At 43.1% G+C, this 20,835-nt stretch overlaps 1 protein-coding gene across 14 annotated transcripts in view; it reads right to left on the bottom strand.

Moving 5' to 3' along the window:
- LOC133409578 (ankyrin-3-like) overlaps positions 1–20,835 on the bottom strand; it is a 126,027-nt gene that overhangs the window by 9,281 nt on the left and 95,911 nt on the right. For 9 of the 14 annotated variants that reach the window (XM_061689785.1, XM_061689788.1, XM_061689795.1 and 6 more), the window contains 14 exons: positions 18,589–18,813; positions 18,353–18,507; positions 17,062–17,273; positions 16,307–16,514; positions 16,125–16,221; positions 14,522–14,750; positions 14,276–14,401; positions 13,273–13,395; positions 12,741–12,767; positions 11,336–11,417; positions 2,926–10,128; positions 2,023–2,097; positions 1,784–1,915; positions 1,472–1,615 (listed from right to left, as the gene is read on the bottom strand). In XM_061689785.1, coding sequence (XP_061545769.1) covers positions 1,472–1,615; positions 1,784–1,915; positions 2,023–2,097; positions 2,926–10,128; positions 11,336–11,417; positions 12,741–12,767; positions 13,273–13,395; positions 14,276–14,401; positions 14,522–14,750; positions 16,125–16,221; positions 16,307–16,514; positions 17,062–17,273; positions 18,353–18,507; positions 18,589–18,813 — 9,038 coding nt within the window. Of the gene's footprint in view, positions 1–1,471; positions 1,616–1,783; positions 1,916–2,022; positions 2,098–2,925; positions 10,129–11,335; positions 11,418–12,740; positions 12,768–13,272; positions 13,396–14,275; positions 14,402–14,521; positions 14,751–16,124; positions 16,222–16,306; positions 16,515–17,061; positions 17,274–18,352; positions 18,508–18,588; positions 18,814–20,433; positions 20,467–20,835 lie in introns of all 14 variants that reach the window. The other 5 variants (XM_061689784.1, XM_061689792.1, XM_061689786.1 and 2 more) reach the window with 2 other exon arrangements.

The raw sequence follows: 20,835 nt of genomic DNA, 5'->3' as shown, positions 1-20,835 counted from the left end.
GAGGACCTCCAAGCTACGGCTTGCGGACCCCTGAGGGTGTGGGGACCCTAGTTTGAGAGCCAATCATATAGAGCATGCTACATTAATATTTCTAATGAAGTTGGGTCGATGCGGGTGCCAGTGGGAGGCGGACAAGCGCAAGGGCATGCATGGCAAGGAACCAGGAAGAGGAGGGGTGGGGACAGGGGATTTGGGCTCGGGCAGCAGGACCCACCGGGAGACACAGCAGGCATGGAGAGAGGGGAGACCGGCCGAGAGGAAGCAGCCCCGCTAGGCGAGCCGGCGACGGAAGCTGAAGAAACGGGTGTCATAGCACGTTCAAGTAGGTTGGGGGCAGCAAGGGGGGGTGCAATGGGGAAGACTGTGGGTGTAGGTTCAAAACAGGTACTAGCATCATAGGTGAGTTCAGAGGCGCTTCGGGATAAATCTGCAGCTGCTGGGTCTGTTCGAGCGGGAGAGGCTGGGGGTGAGGATGGTAAATATGAAGGTGCTGGTGAAGTGATGAGTGGGATAGGGGAGGATGGATGCGGTGAGAAAGGAAGGGCAGGGGAATGCCGTGGGTCATAAGGGGTGCACTGAGGATTGAGGCATTTAAGAGGCGGTGGAAGAAAGTTGAAGTGTTTTTCCAGTCGCGAAGGGGGTGCCAAGTCTTTGAGTGAAATGGAGAACTCGTAACTTGGAGAGCGGCGTGGGGTCAAGGCTCTAGGTGTGAGGGGAGGGGATGGGATGGATGGGTTTGTATGCAGGATGAAGGCAGGACTGCTCGGAATCAATGGAATAATCACACACACTAAAGGGTAGGCATGGATTGATACAAAAAGAATAGAACAGGAGAGAATGGAAAATGACTGTCAGTGCTGAATTGAAACAAAACAGGAAAATGAATAAATAGTGTGACTTGTGCAGAGGGATGGATCTCAGCAATTTGTGACTTAAAAAGTTAGGAGCTGTTATGTGCCATTATCAGCAATGGGTGCTGCTGAGGGGGAGGTGATGGGAGGCAGGAGGAACCGGAAGAGAGGAAGCGGTATTGTCATCTATCCAAGGAAGGCTCAGAGGAACTGGAGGAGCACTAGGGGAACTACACTGTATAAAACCGTTAAACAGTCACATAATCTACACTTTACTCAGATGTGATGGAAAATATTATCTTAGTATCTTAAAGCATGCACTTAAAACACGATACTCTTGTAAAGATTGTTCATTTGTGACAACTGTTACACCGTAGTCATGTATTCAATCTTAATTCAGGCAAGAAATAGTCCTGCAAGCACAGAAGTGCTATTAAAATGTATAAACCAGTTGTCCAAACACAATTTTTAGTCTGCTACGAAACCCACATCATCTTTAAAAATATAAAGAATTAGGCATTAGCACGAGACATGATACATGCAATGTGGTGCATGCAAAAACAACAACAACATGGTAGCAGGGAGAGGTAATAGATCAGCTAATCAGAGCTAAACTTTACCATCAGCCTGATCCCGGAAAACCGCATGATCATCAGCAAAACATCTCGTGCCGGAAATGTTACCATAGTCAAAAATTGGGCCCTCCAGCAAAGTCACAATATCCATCCGATTGACTTTGGTCAGCACTGCAGTCAAGGCATCCGCTGTGGAAAATGAAATGACACAAAAACATAAAGTCAACATGATACAAAAAAACATGAGGTAAACCTTTTAAGATAACCTTACGCAGAAGGTTGTGGAGGCTGAAAGGTGTGCTGAAACATCGAGCTAACACAGACAGAAGATATGACTTCACATATAAAAAGTCTTACTTGTGGCGTTTTTCCCTTCCCGGCTAACCCACTTCTTTAATAGCATGAAGCTCTGTGCTGTCAGTGAGTTGGGGTTCTCCAATCTAATGTGGTTGATCTCGTCCACCGTGAAGTTCATCTCCCGAGCCAGCTCTGTGACGGGACACACAAACTGAGACTCTTAGAAGCAGTACATAACCGTTGTAGTGTACACCCACTGGCCAGAATATTGGATCATAATAACTCCCCAATTTCCTCACCTGTCCAGCTGAGTCCCAGGTGATCTGCTACAATGGCCATACGCAAATCTGTCCGCTCACAAGGACTTTGGGGACCTGGAAAAACAGAGGACAATGAGTCATTAAGATTATGGATGCTACTTTACTCACATGTTAAGAGAAAAAAAAAAAATCTCCTTTTCTGGCCATTTTTCCAGTTTACATTTCAAGATAACTGGATTGCAAGTAAAATTATTTACTATAATTCAGTGGTTGCACAAAATGTTGAATTGTTCTTTTGCATGATGGCAAGAAAAGGCATTTCACACTTCATGTGGTGTTCTACAGCTATTTGTGTTATGTAACATTTTAGCAGGCATTAACTATCATGAGAACCACACAAAACAAAGCATACCACAACTTTAAGCTAAAAATGTAGGGTGGAAAGTTCTAGGTTAAATCTAAATGGTCAACATGCGCTTTATGATGTTCTTTGCAGAAACTACTATGACAGTTGAATGTATGAAAAATTTTGACGAGACTACAACCATAACTACGACAACTTTGCCCTGAACAGAGACAAACAAACCAGAAATTGTCAAACAGGTTGTGCCAGTGTAGCAGTCACTACAACTGGCTTGCTACTCTACTACACAGGGCACACAAGGTTGGAGAAAAGGGGAAGGGGGGGGGGGGGGGGGGGGAGGAGACAGAGTAAAAAGGAATCTTGAAAGAGAGACGATACAGGACACAAGTACATCGGTGCTCATGGTGCAATGACACCCACTGTGTTAAGAGAATATATATATACATATATGTAAACACGCCACAGGCATTCCAGTCAATCAATTCAACGACCACAACACATCATGCAACTATAAGTGAAATAGGTCAATATATATATATGTATATATATGTATTTGATAGTGTGAAAATTTTACAAACTAGGCTTGATCTCTGCGATGGGAGGTGTTCGAGACCCTGTGAGTCCCTGACTGCCCTCCTTCCCACCAGTCCGCCTACTCCTCCTGCTCCTCTGACTGCCAGAAGCCCTGTCCATCGTCGCCACCTTTGCCCCTACGGATGGTGCCCCGGCTTCAGCCCTCGAACTTCTACCAGACTTGGACGAGTGGGAGGGCTGGGACGGTTGGGAAGGCTGCGAGGTGTCTGACAGAGAGGTGCTCCGAGAGGTGCTGTCTTCCTCCGACTGCTCTGTCTGCTTCTTTTTCTCCTCGTCTGACAGGCGGTCCACCAACTTTATCGTCTCTCCGCTAATGTCTTTAAAGTATTCAATGGTGCGCTTACAAACCTCGCTAGGGTTCTCCTGTCTCTCCTGCCTGGACGTTCCCTCACCTGACGCCTTACCGACCTGATGCCTATCCTTCAGTGGTAACCTCGAGGGCAACCTTATGGCTGCTCTTTCACTAGCCAATGGCCTTGTTGGCCGTGAGGTAACCCTAACTGAATGTGGTGAGCTAGCTGCGGCTGTGGAGCTGCCCTTCTTAATATCCTTGACTGGTATCCTAGACCTTGGTTCAACTTTGGCAATGGCTGGCTCTCCCCTTTTCCTGGTTTCAATTTTTACTGCTTGTTTGGGCTTCTGCTTGCCTATGGCTGATCCCTGGGTGTGAATCGACCGCCCTGATGCTTTCACTGGAAGCCTGGACCTGGGCAGCTTCACTTCACTCTCTTTAACTGGTACACTTTGCTGCTGCTGTGGCTGCACTTGACTGCGATTACTGATTTCTACTTTTTCGTCTAAATCCCTACAACACAATGTTTCTATCCTGCTGGCTTTCTGAAGTGTGGGCTCAGAGGAGGACTGCAGATTGAACACCACACTGCCACACTGAATGTAGTTGGCCTGAATGCTGGAGGACTCGAGGTTATTATTGTTGTTGCTGTTTTCAGAGGGGTAATCTCTTCTCTCTGACTTGGCCTCTATGTCTTTGCTAGACAGGCCCTCCGTACACTGACCCTCTATACTTATATATTCTGGCACCATCTGGCCCTCTGATATCTCAGCTTTAAAATCGGTGCGATCCCCTGAGTCTTTTTTCACAGTTATAGAGGCAGCTATGCCCATCTTAATAGGGGTGCGTAATTTTGGATCAACCTTGGAGGCTGTGATTGTGCACGAGGATGCGGTTTCAACTATGGCTTCACAGGGGGGTACTTCAGTACCAGCATAGCCAGTGTCACTGCCAGGGTGCGAAGGGCTGCATTTTGCTGTTGCTGCTGCTGGTGTTGTGCTGCTGCCTGTGGTTGTATCTATAACCTTCACCTTCCCATCTACTGTGGCCCTCTCCCCTGTTTTTGATTGAGAGGAAATTACACCCAGGATCTTGCCCCCTCTCCCCTTTTCCCCTGTTAGAGGGTCAGAGGAATGCTCACCAATCTGAAAAAACTGAAGCCTCTCTTCAACAAAGTCCCGCTTGCTCATGTCAATAGCACCACTGCGGGTCATCTCAAACATCTTCCCTTCGTGGAAAGGGAAGGGGTTAGGCTCACTAGTTGGTGTGCTCTCATCAGTCGGTGTTCGAGCAGGTGTTGTGTCAGGTGTTGTAGCCTGTGATTTGTCCTCCACCGATAAACCAAAGGGCTTGGGATCTTCGTCTTTGGTTTTGGAGTCATAAACTCCATCATGATCGCTCCCTTTGGTGGACCAGGGGTCAAAGTCGAGGCCTTTTGTGGCTACTGTTTTAAAGGTTGAGTTTAGCTCCTCTTCAAGTTGGTACCCAAAGTAGTTGTCTGCGAAGCTCTGCCTTTCTGGATGTCTTCCTTCAAGGGTGTAATCTATTTCTTCTCCACTGCTTTTTGTAGAAGTTGGATTGTTTTTTGAAGTCCCTGTATTTCCTCCATCCTCACACTTCTCTTCTTCAATCACTTCCAGCTTAGAAAGACCGAAGGAGCGATCAGCTGTTTTTCCATCATTGGATAGACTGGATGTTTTTGGGTCCTCACTCAGTCCATCGTCCTCATCCTGAAAATCATAACCATCTAATGAGTCAATCTCAGTGGCATCTGTGTCATGGGAAAATTCAGCAGTGGTTGCTATGGAGCAGTCAGTGAGTGTTTGGTCATTCCCATTTTGTTCTATTTCATCATCCTCCCCCTTGACAACACAATTGATCCCAACCTCCTTATTTCCATTCTTCTCTGATTTTCGGTGTTTTGAGCGTTTCTCCCCCTCCTCTTTCATTTTGAAGGTGTACTTTTTGACAGGGATGGGATGGAAGACAGACTCCTCATCACTGGAGTCGCTGTTATCAGCTCCAGGAGGAATGGGGGATGGAGGCTGGACCCTTATGATCGGCTCGGCTAAAAAGTGATTGTCATGCTCCTCCTGGAGGTTTACTTCCATCATTTCTGTCTCTGTCTCAGAGGATGCACAAGACTTTCTTTTCTCAGGGTCTGACTGCTCTGTGTCCAAAGGAGGAGGTGGTGGAAACTCTATATAAGGAACTCTCTTCTCCCCTTTTGACTTCTGTTTCCCCACTTCCTGTTTCTTGCTGTTATTCTCTGAAGCTACTTGCTTAGATTTTTCCCTTGAAGGCTCCTTGTAGATGAAGGTCTTACCGTCTTCCTCTTCTGACTCCTCTGGGATGGGACTTGGCATGCCAGCCATGGAGCCAATCACATAGTCAGGCATTCTTGAGGTCAGGGTAACGTCCTCTGAGCTTGGCGTCTCGGGAGTAATAGGACTCTTCCCAGAGCTGTCCATGAATGTCACTTGTTCTAGAGTGTCATCTTCTGGATTACCTTGAGGAGATGGAGACTGCTTTTGTTTGACTGTGTAAAATGTTCCCCTGGTCTCATGTATGGTCCTACTCTCATGGCTTACTATTTTTTTGTATGTTCCCAGCTGCCCGGAAGCTGTTTCTTTCTCATACTGCTTGCCCACGTCAATGCTGACGTACACAGGTAAGGGTTTGATATCTTTGAAACTTTCTGTGATAACTGCAGGAGTTCCGTGATCCAAATACTCTATTTGGTCACTGTCAATACCATTACAAGTAATATTTGACTGGCTACAGTCTGAGTCTGTGGATTTCCCTGATGATCCACAAGTAGATTTGTTGGATTCAAAGCTACTATGCATCAGGTTTCGAACTAGGACGGGCGTACGAGAGCTTTCCTTCTCATGTGATTCAACAGTGGCATCTAATTGTAAAGATGAGGCTCTGTGATTTTCAGAAAAATTAGATGATTTTCTTACAGGAATTTGAGATTCCGAGTTTTTTTTTAGACCGTCATTGCTATTTGGACTCTCGTTGACAACAAATTCATGGTAAATAACTTTCTTAGTAGTTTCCTTTCTTTGTAAATCACTATTATTATCATCTTTTAGAGAATCGTGGACTAATGCTTGAGATAATTTTGGGGATTGGGGCTTATAGTTCCCATATCCATGGTTCTCCCATGTTTTGAATAACTTCTTGTCCTCCTGATTTTTCCCACAGGCTTGATGTGTGGGTGAGAGCTTGGAGTCACTTTCTTGACCTCTTCTCTGGCTTATTGGACTGTCTGGTGTTTTGGGATTGTTAGAACCACCAAATACTTGGTACACAGGAAGCTTACTTTCATGGAGCTTCCTTACTGGAGGATTAGAAATTTGGTCACCTTGAGAACCCGTAGCTTGTCTTTGAGCCTCTTGTTCAAACTTGAGCCTTACTGCGCTTACTTTGGAAGAAGACATCTGAAAAGGTTTTGAGCCTTCACTTTTCCCATCTCCCTGCTTTCTACAGTCTGAATCACTAGACTGCAGAAGTACTCTCCTTTCCGGACTACTGGGTAAACTGGCACATTTCCTGTCATTAGAGCTAAACTTGTCTCTTAATCTTTCTCTGCTCCACTCTTCCCCACTAGCACCATTCCTATAAACTGATCTCTCTGGGCTACTTTGTGTGGAACTAGGCCCGGATCGTGATTCCCTAAAATCTGGTCTGCGAGATTTTCTCTCCGGAGACGAGAGCTCATCATTGAGCTGCTCGGTTTTATCTCTGAAGAACTGAGATACCTCACTGAGCTTTTCTTCTGCCTCTTTTACAGTTCTATCCACTCTCTCCTCATACATTAGTTGCTCTCTTTCCTTTCTCTCTGTGTCGTCTGCTGACACACGCAACCAAACGGACTGCTTTGGGCTACCAGGCTCAGAAGAATGCTGCAAAACTGTCATTGTGTCATAGTTATCATCAGCACTGGCCATTCTACCTGATGTGTCAAACACATTTCGTGACGACCGAAAGATATATTCTGTTCTTGGGCCTACTGACCTATTCTCATTTCGACTTCTGCCTGGTGAGAGAAAGTGAGACCTTTCTCTAACATGTTCCTCAGTGTCAGGATGGGACTGGTCAAATTTCTCCGACAATAACATTTTCTCAGCAAAATTATAAGATTCTCCCCTTAACTCTGATGATTCATCCTCATTATATTCCAGAGATTGCTGGCTAAGCAATTTCAAGGTCTTATAAGACTCGTCTGCCATTAATTGGACTGAACTAGGGCGACTATCCTCATGTGCCATGGCAGTGTTAAATTTGGAGTCAAAATATACAGGAAGTTCTTCAGGTTCCCTGTCCTCTTGTCTATTTCCTGGGTAGTAATACATTTCATTGTCTGAATGGTTTTTAGTCTCTCTGATGATGACCTCTGTTGGTTCTGTTTTATTGCCCTTTTCAATGTGAACCTCGATTATTCTTTCAACCTTTGGTTTGACGTCTTCAGAGAATCTCTGCGATGTTTCCTCAGATTTGTGCTCAAAGAGTCCAGCAAGTTCCCTTGAAGGGTCCTTTCCTGATTGAAAAGCCTTCATTATGTCATGAACAGACATAGTTTCCTCACACCTCTCTGATACAGCTTCATTGCCAGATGGTTTGTGGTACACCATTCTGGTGGTAGTAGTGATGTGCGTTTCCTCTTTCAATCGTATGCCTTTACCCATTGGATCCTCATCAGGGACTACTTTAACTGAATATCCCTTACTCAACTCAGAGGTGGATGGAGCTTGATTAGGATGTCCTTTAGACTCAGTATCAATATATCTGATGGGATTTCCCTCCACCATTGCAGGTTGTTTATTATCCTCAGGGGGCTCATAGCTCCTTATGACATGAACAACTTCAGTCCTAGTCTCAGTGATCACTGGGGGAACAGGGATATCCTGGAACGGGGCCTTTGGGCCCATGCCTTCAGCGCTCTGGGGGGCAGAAGGGGTCCTTTCACTTCTGGTCTCAAAGCCACTGTCTGATAGGGGGCTCTTATCCTGTTCATGGTATACATCATCAGGGGATTCCAGCACAGTGTCTGCTCCAAAAAGAGCATCAGCCACTTTACCTAGCTCTCTGTCTGCTGGTGATGATCGCATGCTTGTTGGAGGCATTTTGAGCTTTTGCTCTTGAACTGCTATGGTGGGTTTCAGAACACGTTTTTGCTTCTCCCTGCCATCCGCTTCTCTCTTGCCCTCATCTATTGTATGCTTTGTGTCGTGCATTTTGGAGAAAGAATTGCTACCAACATCATTAGCCAGATAATCGACAACTTTTGAAAGATTGAAATCTCTGTCTTCAATTGTTTTTGCTTTTGCTTGAGGAACCACAGTCTCATATCTTGGGGGATAGCTCCAGTTGCTTGGTGGTTGTTCAACAGGTACTTTTGAGAAGCGAATGTCATCCAAGGGCCCCCTTACCATTGGCTCTTTGGCCGTGTCTTTAGTCAGGATTTCACTCACTTTTACCAAATCTTGTTTTACTTTCTCCACAATCCTGTATGGCTCTTCGTCTTCTACCTTCACTGCAGAACCAGACTGAAATCCTTTACTTGTAGTAGAGTTGGGATCAGTCTGCAAAATAGCTGACATTCGTATTAAGTCCTCTTTCATATCAGCAACATCTTTCAGAATTTCTTGGCTGGATGACAATGGCGATGTGTTTGACTTCAAACCAGACGAGAGAAGTGGAGGTTTGGTAGGGGAAAGAGTTCTGGCAAAGGGAGACTGCAATTGAGGATTAATTTCTGTGGGCACAGTCTTACGTGGGGACAGAATAGTAGCAGTTGACCCGGACACCTCTGGTAACTTTTTAAACTGGGGCTCTGGCAGTACATGGATAACAGAATACACAGGAACCGTCACTGTGCTGGATGTTCCAGCAGTGGTGGGATTAGGAGGGGACCTTAATGAGTTGTAAAGGGAACTAGATGCTGAGGACCTAATGGACTGATATGAGGAGGATGCAGATGAGGACAATGATTTTAAGGTGCCATAGCCAGCCGAGCAAGAATTGAATGTTTTTTCAACCTCATCAAATGCTGCATTGACACTTGTTGTCGCAGCATTTGTGGTTGCTTGTATTCTTTCTTGGAGACTGCTGGCGAGGAGAGACGTTGGGGAGGAGGAGCGATACTGTGCTGGTGACACAGTTCCATTGATCAGAGCTGCAGCACTTTGAGGGGTGTTGGATTTAAGTGGTGACGACAGTGAGGAGAAGAGGTTCCGTGCGGGGCCTGACACATCTGAGGAAAAGGAACGGACAGAGGAGAGGCCGGGGACAGTTTTGATGGGGGAGGAAGATGATACCGTACCAGTAGAACCCCCCACAACGGTCTTGTATGACAGAGGGGAACTGAACATACTGAGGGAGGATTTGGGAGATGTTGGAGGTGTCATTGCTATTGACCTCCTCTCAAGAAGAGGACTTCCTCCTGGAGGGGAAGTCCTGGCTGACAATGCTGCAAGTCCTTTCATAGACACACTGTCTGAAGCACTTTTTGCAGGTGACGCCAGGGGACTTGGGGTAACCTGGCCTGGGTACTGTGCATGTTGAACTACAGTTTTGATGGGAGAGGAGCTGGTTCTGTACGATCGGATGGGAGAGACCATGTCACTAACTGACTTAACAGAAGAGACAGGTGATCCGGGAATGTTTGTTTTAATGGGGGAGGCTGAGTTGATGGACCAGACAGACTTTAGTGGAGAGGCAGAAGGTGTGTTGGACGATGAGCTGGAGAGGGAGCCAAACCCAGACTTGGCTTGGCCAGGGACGGCGACAGGAACAGGCGGCCACGCCTGATAAGATCTCGTTGAAAAGACATGTTTGTGAGGGTAGCCAGAAGGCTGTGTTCTTTGCGGACTTCGATCGGATGTTTCTTCAACAATAATTCAAATAAAAAGAAAAAAGGAGGAAACAGAAAGTATAACATAAAATAATTGAAAAAGAAAACAAAAGAAAGAGAAATTCAGTCAGAAACGGCTTCACTTAGACAAGAGACAAAAATGTACAGTTGTAGTTTACAGAAGGTCCCTTTTACACATCCAGGATGACACGAGAAGTGAACGTATCAAAACAAACATACATGGCAAAATACAGCATGTGTGTGTGGAACAAAAATGCATGACATGTGGTCGAGGTACAAAACATGATAACCAAAAAGTACAATTCCATTGACTTTTGATGTGCTTAATGTGCTCAGCTTACTTGTTCCGACTAAAGTGCCTTTTACTGTCCATGTTTGCTTGACAGGCAATTCCTTACATTTGCTTCACTTTCAATGCCAGAGATGACCCCACAAGTTTATAGCATTTGGAAAAGAATATTAAATTACCTTTTTGGCAATAACTTAGAATAAATAATGAGGTTGCACTTTACAAAAAATGTCTGTATATCAGCCGTTAAATGCCCACTACGGTTTACGTATTGTGCAGTTTTCTACAAATTTGTCATACCTACTGTCTGATATTTCGAATCTTAAAATTGCATCCAAAAGTTTCAAGATGGATCCAAATTAAAAAGCCGAACATTGCATCCTCGAGTTTCTTGAAATTTTATGTTTTAGAATTTAAATCTGTTCCAAAATGATAGTAGCATCAAGCTGTAAAGTGCAACCTATTAGGACAAAACTATACACAGCCACACAGTCACAAAGCCAATAAGAGAATCGCCACCAAATGAATAAGAACAAATAAAAAGAACATTTTCATACAACACAAATAAAAAAATATTTGGTCCAAATAAATCAATGAATGACATGTATGATGTTGACCTGCTCAATATTTTCAAAAGTGTAACACAAGAGTTTAAACGGCAGTACATAATGCAGTAGGCTTAGCCAAGCTTGACACACAGTTAAACCATGCAAGAGCGATGACAGAATGTTTGTCAGGCTGGGAAAATGATGATTAATGAGCATGTTTGCGAGTAAATACTGCTTCTGGACGAAGTCAATGTAAGCAACATCTATAGGTACTATATAAAGGGACCTTCAGACAGTTTAACTGATTGTGTTTATTATGTAGAAAATCTTAATTGATATATATTTTTTTCATGCACGTTATAAATAGAAAAGGGGAACTCACTCGCCGCAGGGTCGGTCAAATAGCTGTAGCGCTTACGCAAAGCTAAGGAGGCAAAGGTATGGCGTCGTTCTGGCCTTTCATTCTGAAACAAAAACAAAAAGATGCTTGAACATAAAATATGGTCAGATGGTTATGCTAACCTAAAAGACAATTATGTTAAGTTGTTAATTTAGTAGGAAGATGCCCTGTTTCGAGTGAATCACCATTGTTGCAACCAAAGACAACTTTGTCTATATGCTCTTCAACATAAAGCAGTAACTACAGTGGTACGTTGACTTACAGTTTTCGATCCGGGAACAAGCTCGTAACTCAATTTACTCGTGTATCAAATAATTTTCCCCTACTGTAATGAATTTAAATGCCTTTTCAATCGGTTCCAACTCCCCCAAAAAACACTACAATTGTTTTGTTACTTTATTTTAATAAGGAAAAATAGTAATATAATAATGCATAATAGTACTGTATTGTAAAATATAAACATGTAAAAGAAAATCTAAATAAACCAACTGGTTTTATCGAGTGTAATTTACCCAAAGGTCTCACACACACACACACTGTAGTACATTTGTGTGTTGATGTGTGACTTTCAGCGGTGTGGCCGAGTGAGTGACATCTGGAGCTGCTTACTACAGTTAGTGCAGTGTAGTGTCTGATCCATGCTCCTTGCAAGTGCTTTCATTTTCTGTTTGTGTGTTTGACTGGTAAAAGTGCACGGGCAAGTTTTTTCCCTCCCTTCACTCAAGCGGCAGCGTACCTGAAGTTCGCTCCTAACTCCAATTTTGGCTTGCATCAAAGCATAAAAAAAAAAAAAAAAAAAAAAAAAGAAACCGAGTAGTTATGTTACTCAATCTTTTAAGTTGGGGTCCTCTTAAATCAGGGTATCACTGTATTTATTTTTTTATTTTTTTTTTACTTTACTAGGTTGACATGGTGCCTTATTAAAATCGTTCAATGCTACTTTTGTTTTAAGAATATCACACGCGGTCACTGCGTCAAACAGAAAATATATTTGTAGAAATGTGGCATACAGTTGCAAAAGTTAGGACTTCTAGACACTCAATTATCTGTCAGTATTGGTGAAAATATTCCACTTTGACAAAAGTTATAGAACCATAGGACGAAAAAAATAGGATGTTCTTATAGCTGTTGATTTGCACTTGAGCGATTACAAGCAAAGGAGGACACGTGGTGAGAGGTGTGAAACATTTAGCGTAGGACTTGAGATGAAGAGGGTAAATAAAAATAATTTGATTGAAACAAGTACCTTTTCCATTCATGCACGAAGCATTTTTACTCAATAAAAGCTAACAGAGCGGGAGAAATTTATAAAAAAAAAAAAAAAAAAAAAAAAAAAAAAAAAAAAAACAGAAGCAGTTGTAAGTGTGATGATGAAGAGACTATTTACCTCATCGTCAGGATCAGACTCCATATCCTGTGGAATTCCCAAGATGCATTGCGGCAGGCGGAGGGAGAGAGATGACAAAATGGAAAGCGGGGACATTGTAATGAGATGGAGTGATGAAAATGGAGCAGCAAAACAAAACAAATGAGAGAAAACATCAGGAGTAAAAAAAAATTTTTAAAAACCAACAAAAAAACCTAGCAGTATTATAATAATAACAATAATAGCAAAACATACCAAGCAAAAGCACAATTTTCTTGCAACAAATGAGAAGTGTTAACCCCTCTTAACATAGTGCCAGGCAGCAGCAGAGCAAAGCACTAATATATATATATATATATATATATAAATATACATATATATACACACACGCACATTGTGGGGTCTTTTTACTGGCTCAATATGTGCAATAAAAGACAAATAGGCTATCATCTCTTAAATCCAATGGCCATCTCCTCTTCGTTATTTGAATACCATGTCGGTGATATGGCATGAGCCGAAAAGCACGCAGGACTCTTGATAACGTGACGCCTACCTTCTTGTGTATCGGCAGTGTGATATTCAGATTGCATATGGCACTCTGCGGAAAAGCTTTAGAGGTTTTTGGTTCCTTCAGGAATGACAGCCGGCCACAGGGCTCTTGGCCCATATCTCTGATCTGTAGAAAAGACATGGAACTGCATTGGTGAGCGGGGGGAAACAAAATTATATAACAGCTTTTTGCCCTGACATACGATGTTGTATACCAATTATGACCGATCAATTGCTCAATTCACTCTAATTGATTGTTGATTAATCGTCACAGGAAGTAATTGAGGTGAAATGGATTGAACTACTTGGCTTCAACCAGCAGAGGCATTCATCTGCAATGCAGACAACAAACAGATCCAGTGTACCTTCTTCCACAGAGAACAGAGGACACGAGAAGCCTAGCTGCTGTTAAAGACTGCCGTTCTGACATCAGTTGCTGGATCCCACAGCATTTTCGACATAACTTGAAATCGGAAATAATTATTTTTCCCCATGTATAACTCCACCCATATCACTAAATCCAGCTTTCGTACATTTACAGATAATAATCACAAACACAGACATAAGCAAAATTTTATATTCGCAGTTCACCTTCACAACCCACATTAATAGTCATTCAGTCCTGCTTCTTCCACGTGAATAGTATAATTGTGTAAAGGGGATAACTGAAACTAATATACACATAGGAAAATGCTTTTCAGAATCCCAATTCCTACCTAATTACAATATTAAAACTTATTTATATATTTGATGTAATATTACAATTCTCTTCAAATGGTGATTTTTTTGTTGTTGTTAGTTTTAAAATATGTGTATTGATTCGATATAATGAATTCCACTTGAACTAACTGAAACTAAGATAAGTGACGTTTTCGACGTATTGAGATGCACCTGGATGTATATTAGAATAACTACACTGTATTTTGAAGAAAGAACTTATTTCGATTTACATTTCATAAAGTGGAGAGGGTTAGCGGGCATCATATACTGCAGTAAAAATCTTGTACCTTCACGTTGAAAGGAAGTCTGTTTTCCTTAAAGGAGTAGAAATTAAAAGCAAGATGCTGTCCACTTTTGGTCAGCGGAGAGAGGTTGCCATAGCAGTCCACATAAATGGGCTTGCCCTCCAGAACCTGCAAGAGGCCGTTAACAAAAAAGTGACAATGATGACAAAAGTGTTGAGACACAGCTTAATCAATTAATCAAACAATCAGGGGTTGGGTCCATTTTAGTCAAGTATGACACAAGCCCACCTCGATGTCTTTACTCCGGGCCACCTCCTCAAAGTTCTCCTGCTGCTCAAGGGTCTTGTCCACTTTGTCGTCCGTCATGCAGAAGCAGCGGAGGCGCGCCTCCACCGGGTCGTTCATCTTGGCGAACACCACAAACTTGGCCAGGTACGGCACGCAGATCAGCTCCCGGTATAACTGAGATGCTAGACCCACCGTCTCAGGAATCTGGTGACAGTCTGCGAGCCAGAACCTGCCCAGGACGAGACGGCAGGAGAGAGACTTTGTTAAGGAATATCAAGGATAGTGAAATGAATGGGGATTTACCTTTTAGCGTCTTCCATCTCTCTACGATAAATACTTCCAATTGGGGCTCATTTGGGAAATTGGGAGTACGTCAAAGGGGTGGAACGGTGGACAACTGGTTTGTACACCTGCCTCACAGTTCTGAGGATCCGGGGTTCAAATCCGGCCTCGCCTGTGTGGAGTTTGCATGTTCTTCCTGTGCCTGCGTGGTTTTTCTCTGGGTACTCCGGTTTCTTCCCACATCCCAAAAACATGCATGGTAGGTTGATTGAAGACTTTTTGCCCGTAGGTGTGAATGTGAGTGCGAATGGCTGTTTGTTTTGATGTGCCTGTGCGATTGGCCGGCGACCAGTTCAGAGTATACCCCGCCTCTTGCCCGACAATAGCTGGGATAGGCTCCAGCACGCCCGTGACCATAGTGAGGATAAGCGGTACGGAAAATGGATGGATGGAGTACGTCAAAGGACAAGCCCTGGAACTCCTACAAAATTGCTGCTTCCAACCTAAATGGCTGACTCCTGTTCCATTTCAGGCATGTGTCAGTATAACTGGTGTCAGGGGGCTGATTTTTTTTAAACTTACGTCCTGTTATGATACACACCAAATTTCATGTCAATAAGCAATAATTTATAACTTTCTCGTGGAGGGTGCTACTGACTGAGGTTGGGGGTTCGTGTTCAGCATCCTGATTTTCACTAGGATACACACGAGAGAAAAAATTGGTGAGTGTTCGGGCATGTTGATGCCTCCAAAAAGGCACATAAATTAGTTGGAAGAATAGTAATACACAATAATTCTGCCTGGTGCTCGGGCCTTAGTTATTGCCATTATTATTATGGACCAGTGCTAGTAAAAAAGCAGTATTCCCGCTGATTTAGCTTTCAAATTGAAACACAGTATTCTGCAGTGATATCTTGGCTCACCCATTTCTGTCAGGTTATATCAGAGATTTTTCTGTTACACCTATTTATTTTTTTTGTGTTGAAAATCATTTACAATGCGTTTAAAAAACATTCCCGGAGGATAGTAACCAAGTCGAATAGTGAAAATATGCAACTAAGTGACATCACCACACAAAGGTTTATAATTGACAATAAATAGCACAAAATGGCAGCAAAGCACGACTTTTGTCAAAATGAAGCTTCTCAACTCACTTCAACATAGTTTCTTGGCACCAAGACGGCACAAAAATAAGTCAATTTTAAGGGGAATGGAGGATAGGTTTCCCCCCCAAAATCTGACAATATGTGAATTCCCGACCACCGAACTATGAATTTGCAGTGGTTCGTTGTAAGGTATTGTATATTCAAATTCAACTTACCTGGCCGACACATTTGTGGTGAAGGAGACGCAATCGGTCACAAAGGAAAGCGGCGTGGTTCCCGTGATGTCTTCCCACTGGGCGGGGGACGTTCCTCCTATACGAGGCAAAGGACAAAACATCCCATAATAAAGCCAATCCATTATGTCTTGCGCGCTCCGATAATTTCAAGGTGTCCGTGCCTGTGATGCTGCAGAGCAAACGCAGGCAAGGGGCCGCGTCACCCCGGTGGCCGGTGGGGTGGCCTTCTGCCTGGCGAGGCGGGACAGGGATGGTCATTGTGATTGGCTTGTGGAACTTCCTCCTCCTGGGCTCCACGGTGACAATGGGGCTGAAGGTGGCTCTGTTCCCGAGGACCGCCCTCACCATATCGTCAGGAACAGGCTGAGCCTAAAGAAAGGAAATAAAATTGTCATGTACAATGGTACCTTGACTTCATGACTTTAATTCGTTCCGTCATCAAGCTTGTAACTGAATTTATTTATATCAAATCAATTTTTCCTATTGAAATGACAAACCCCATTCCCCAAATTGCTACCTGTTTTTAATTTGAAAAAAAAAAATGTTTTGTCCATCCATCAATTTTCTATAACACTTATCCTCATTACCATTGCAAGTGAGATGGAGCCTACCCCAGCTGACTTTGGGTGAGGGGCGGGGTACACGATGGACTTGTGGCCAGCCAATTGCAGGGTACATATAGACAACAATTCACACTCACTCCTATGGACAAGTCTTCAATGAACCTAACATCCATGTTTACATGCTCACAACACAAAGCAAAAAACATTTAAAAAATTGACCAAGCGACTGCTCGTAACTTGAAAAAGCCGTAAATTGAGGCCCTTGTATAAGTCAATGTATCACTGTATAAACTGCACACATGGTACAAAACAGCCTACACATTAAGAAGACTATGAGCTGATGTCATACCAACCTGCAGGCCGACGCGGATCTTCTTGGTCAGCGCCCCCTGCGGGAAGGACGCCTGGACCATGGGCACAGTGCTGCTGGACAACAGGCCCCCGTCAGGACCCATGTGGTTTGACTCCTGCTTGATCCTTGACACCACAGCAAAATACTGGGGGAAGTCTCTGCTCACGATGCGGCAAATGCGCTTCTTCTCCAACTCGGCAAGGCTGTCCAATTCTGCAACACGGAGATCAGGAGTGGCGAAAAGCGAAAAATGTTTACGACACGTTTACGACAATGGAACAAAATTTCGGCACGTAATGAACTAGTTTGTGCAGCGGCGTAGGAATACATGGTCATGTGGCACAAGAAGGCTGAGAAGTTACCACCATATTTCCTGTTATTCATTTGATTTTTTTCCTATTCATGTTGTTCTTATGAATATTAACTGTAGTTATGACTTAACTGCTACGTTAGTGTACACCACAGTCGCAGTACTAAAGTCAGAATTACAGTAAATAAGGGTACAAAAACATGTAGGCTGTAAATATAAAACAAGGAAATTAAAAAAAAACTAAGTTGAGTGGTAAATGACCATGCCTTCTGTTGCAGCATGACCTTGTATTTAGGGCAGTGGGGGGGAAATGTGTCGAGCCAGAAAGGACAAAGGAGCGTCTGTAAGTGATTTTTAAGACACTGTTAGATGCCTAATGTACATTTGATAAGTATGAGTGAGCTGAATGGTAGTTAGCTTTTTTTTACCTAAAATGGTAATTGCTAGCGTGCTAATGCTAATCGTGATTGCTAACTGTTTAGCATTTTGCTGTCTCAAATTCTGCACATCAAATTTGTACCATACACTCAGCACCAACATATGCAGTTTAAGGGTTAAGTCCATCCCTCATGAATAAGAATAAAATGCATGTTAGTAACAAAAAAATATTTAATAATTATTAAATTATAATATATATATATATATTTTGTAATAGTAGGAGGGGCGATTATTATTTGACTATTTGATCAAAAATCAATAGGAGAATCAATTCTAAAAAGATTCAATAGTGACCGCCCTACATGCTTTCATAAGCCGTTATGCTAACCCGTTTGTAAATTTTAATGTTGTGAGCCTAATAAACCGAGGACCCCATATAATGTTTTCAACTACTTGCATAAGAGAATGCATGATATAATGTCCTGTTTGTTGTATTTTTAGTTATCAAAAATGTCTCTGGTCATTCAGGACAATTTCTGCAGAGTGGATCAGTTTATTTCAACACATTGAATGGTCATTCAAGATTACACAACCGCTTCTTCACCTTCATCCATCCCAGTGAGCAGCTCCGTGAGTTCCTCCGGAGTGGAATCGAACTGGTGCTCTCGCCACGTGTCGCCGTTGTCGCTCCTCAACACGATCAGTTCCCGCTCCTTTCCCCGCATGGAGCCGAAATGAGGAATCTCGACAATCACGGGACTGAAAGAAAGCACGGGATCAAAGAGCTCAGTAACAGTGCCACTAGACTGCTTTCCTTGAGTCATAATTTTTCAAACTTACCCAAGAAACTGCGCCCCAGCCGGGCCGACCTCCACCAGTCTGCTGACCAGGCCCTCCCCTTCCACCATGGGTGGCGGGTAGGCGAGTTTATGCCTCTTGGCCAGGCGACAGGTGATACGCGTGGGCGCCGTGCACTTCCTGGGTGGGATGATGATGCGCATGCCGTTATGGCGGCTGCCCCTCATGGACCCGCCGCGGGCGTCCACCATGAAGCTGACCAGGAACCTGTGTGAGAAAAGAAGAGATGTGAGGGGTGAGGAAGAAGAGGCCGAGGCCAAGATGGACAGAAGCCATGGACAAAAAAAGTGAGCAGGATGATCCCCATGCTGTGATCACTGGACACCCAAACACGGAACGGAAAAGAGAGAGGAAAATAATAGCGAAAGCACCAGAGACACGACAAAGAAAGGTGCTTTGAGTTCCGAGAGCTGGCTCACATGAAATGCCTCCAATTGAGGGGAAAACTAAACAGCGATAGGGTTTAGTTTAGTTTGGAGGTAAAAGGTGAGATTGATGCCAGCGTTTCAGATCCTCTGAAGCAGCAGTCAGTGATCAAATATTACACACCTGCACAGATGTTTCACCAACAGGGTTAATGTAGATAAAAGGTGATACACCACTAACAACAAGTTTGGAATATTTTACTTCTGTGTGATATTTCAGGATGAATCTAAAACAAACTTTACAGGTGAACCTAATTTGACTTAAAAAAAAATTTCAATGGAATAAATTTCCAACTGTTCAATGTTTCAGTACTTTTTTGCACAACTTGCTATTTTCCAACAAAGAGCTGAATGGTAACATTCACAACAGGTGTTTGTTTTTATTACATTTCTAAGAATGTCAACTTCTCTGCCTTTCTGTGACTCTTCCAGTCTCTCTGTAGCAACCTGCTGATGACACTCGAAGCTCAGTAGTCACTTCTCTTTTCGAAAATTCAATTTGAAAAAAACTGAGGTACTGTTGGTCAGTGGTTGGTGTTGTCAAAATGTCAAGAGCATGATGAAGAGGACTGTTTAAATACCAATTCTAATTGAACCAGGAAATTGGTCCATTGGTCCATTCATGGATCAAAAACCTTTTGTAAATTTTGCTGTTCACCTCCTTGTTAAAGAAAAGTAAAAAAAAGAGGACTGAAACTTTGAACAGTTGGACAAGTACATTCAAAAGTTACAGGAGGTCAAATTAAGTTAACCTGTAAAGGTTCTAGTGCATTTTAGATTCACCCTGAAATTTTACCCAATACCAAATATTCCACTTTTTGTGAGTTGTGTACGTCCCGTCAGTAAAATGTCGGACACCTGGAAAAGTGAGTACAGTACTGTAATCCCCCGCTGTATTGCTGATTTTTTGTTTCTTGAGTTCTTGTGTTTACATTTATAAATACCTTTCAATGTGATTACAGTGTGTGGGAGCGGTATTTTAAGGCCGGAACAATGAAACTAATGTTTTTATTTTTTATCCCATTACAAAAATGTATTTTAAAAAACTTAATGGTCTCTCTATAGCACCGGTTTTTGCCATTTGTGAGTGGGTCTGAAGCGGAGGATCACTGTATATATTCTTCTTGTAAGTGTGAGTGAGTGTGAGTTTTCTGTAAATGCAGTATAAGGTTATTCATGTACTCTGTAAGAGAAAGGTGGCACATCAATAACACCAAGATGACACACTTGTACTATCTCTAGGCAATGCAAATGAAACACCAGACCACACGGATGACACTAGCACACATTAAGGGGTGGGAGAAAAAAAGGGTACGTCGGGAAAAAGATAAGGGGAGGCAGTGGTGAATGAGTGAGTGGAATCACTGAGGGGAGAGGAGGAGTCACGCATTACAGTCTTCACCTGGAGTCATACTGAGGGAGCGGGGAGGAGAAGCTGTAAAATAAACACATGGAGACAATGCAGGAGGAGGCAAACCCCCGAAACCTAGTTTTAGTATCAAGGTTGACAATCGCTGTCGGTATCTATGGCGACAAAACACAAAGATTACACACTACATCGGGACGGAAAACAGAACACACTGACTGGGAGTTTTAACAAAATAATGTAGGATCACATTAAGGGAAATAATGTGTTGTTTAAGTTTGCACAAAAAAGAACCAAAGCATCATTCATATAAAAAATTACTGAGGTTCCTTAGTTTACCTGGATTTAAAAGTTGCAAGCGACTAATGACTAATGTGTCGTTACGTGACACAAGAGGGCATGGTCACTGACTGCCATACTTACTGCTTTGAATCACAT

The sequence above is a fragment of the Phycodurus eques genome, chromosome 11 (genome assembly GCF_024500275.1).
Source record: "Phycodurus eques isolate BA_2022a chromosome 11, UOR_Pequ_1.1, whole genome shotgun sequence".
Taxonomy (NCBI): Eukaryota; Metazoa; Chordata; class Actinopteri; order Syngnathiformes; family Syngnathidae; genus Phycodurus; species Phycodurus eques.
This window is presented reverse-complemented; position numbering and strand designations above follow the sequence as displayed.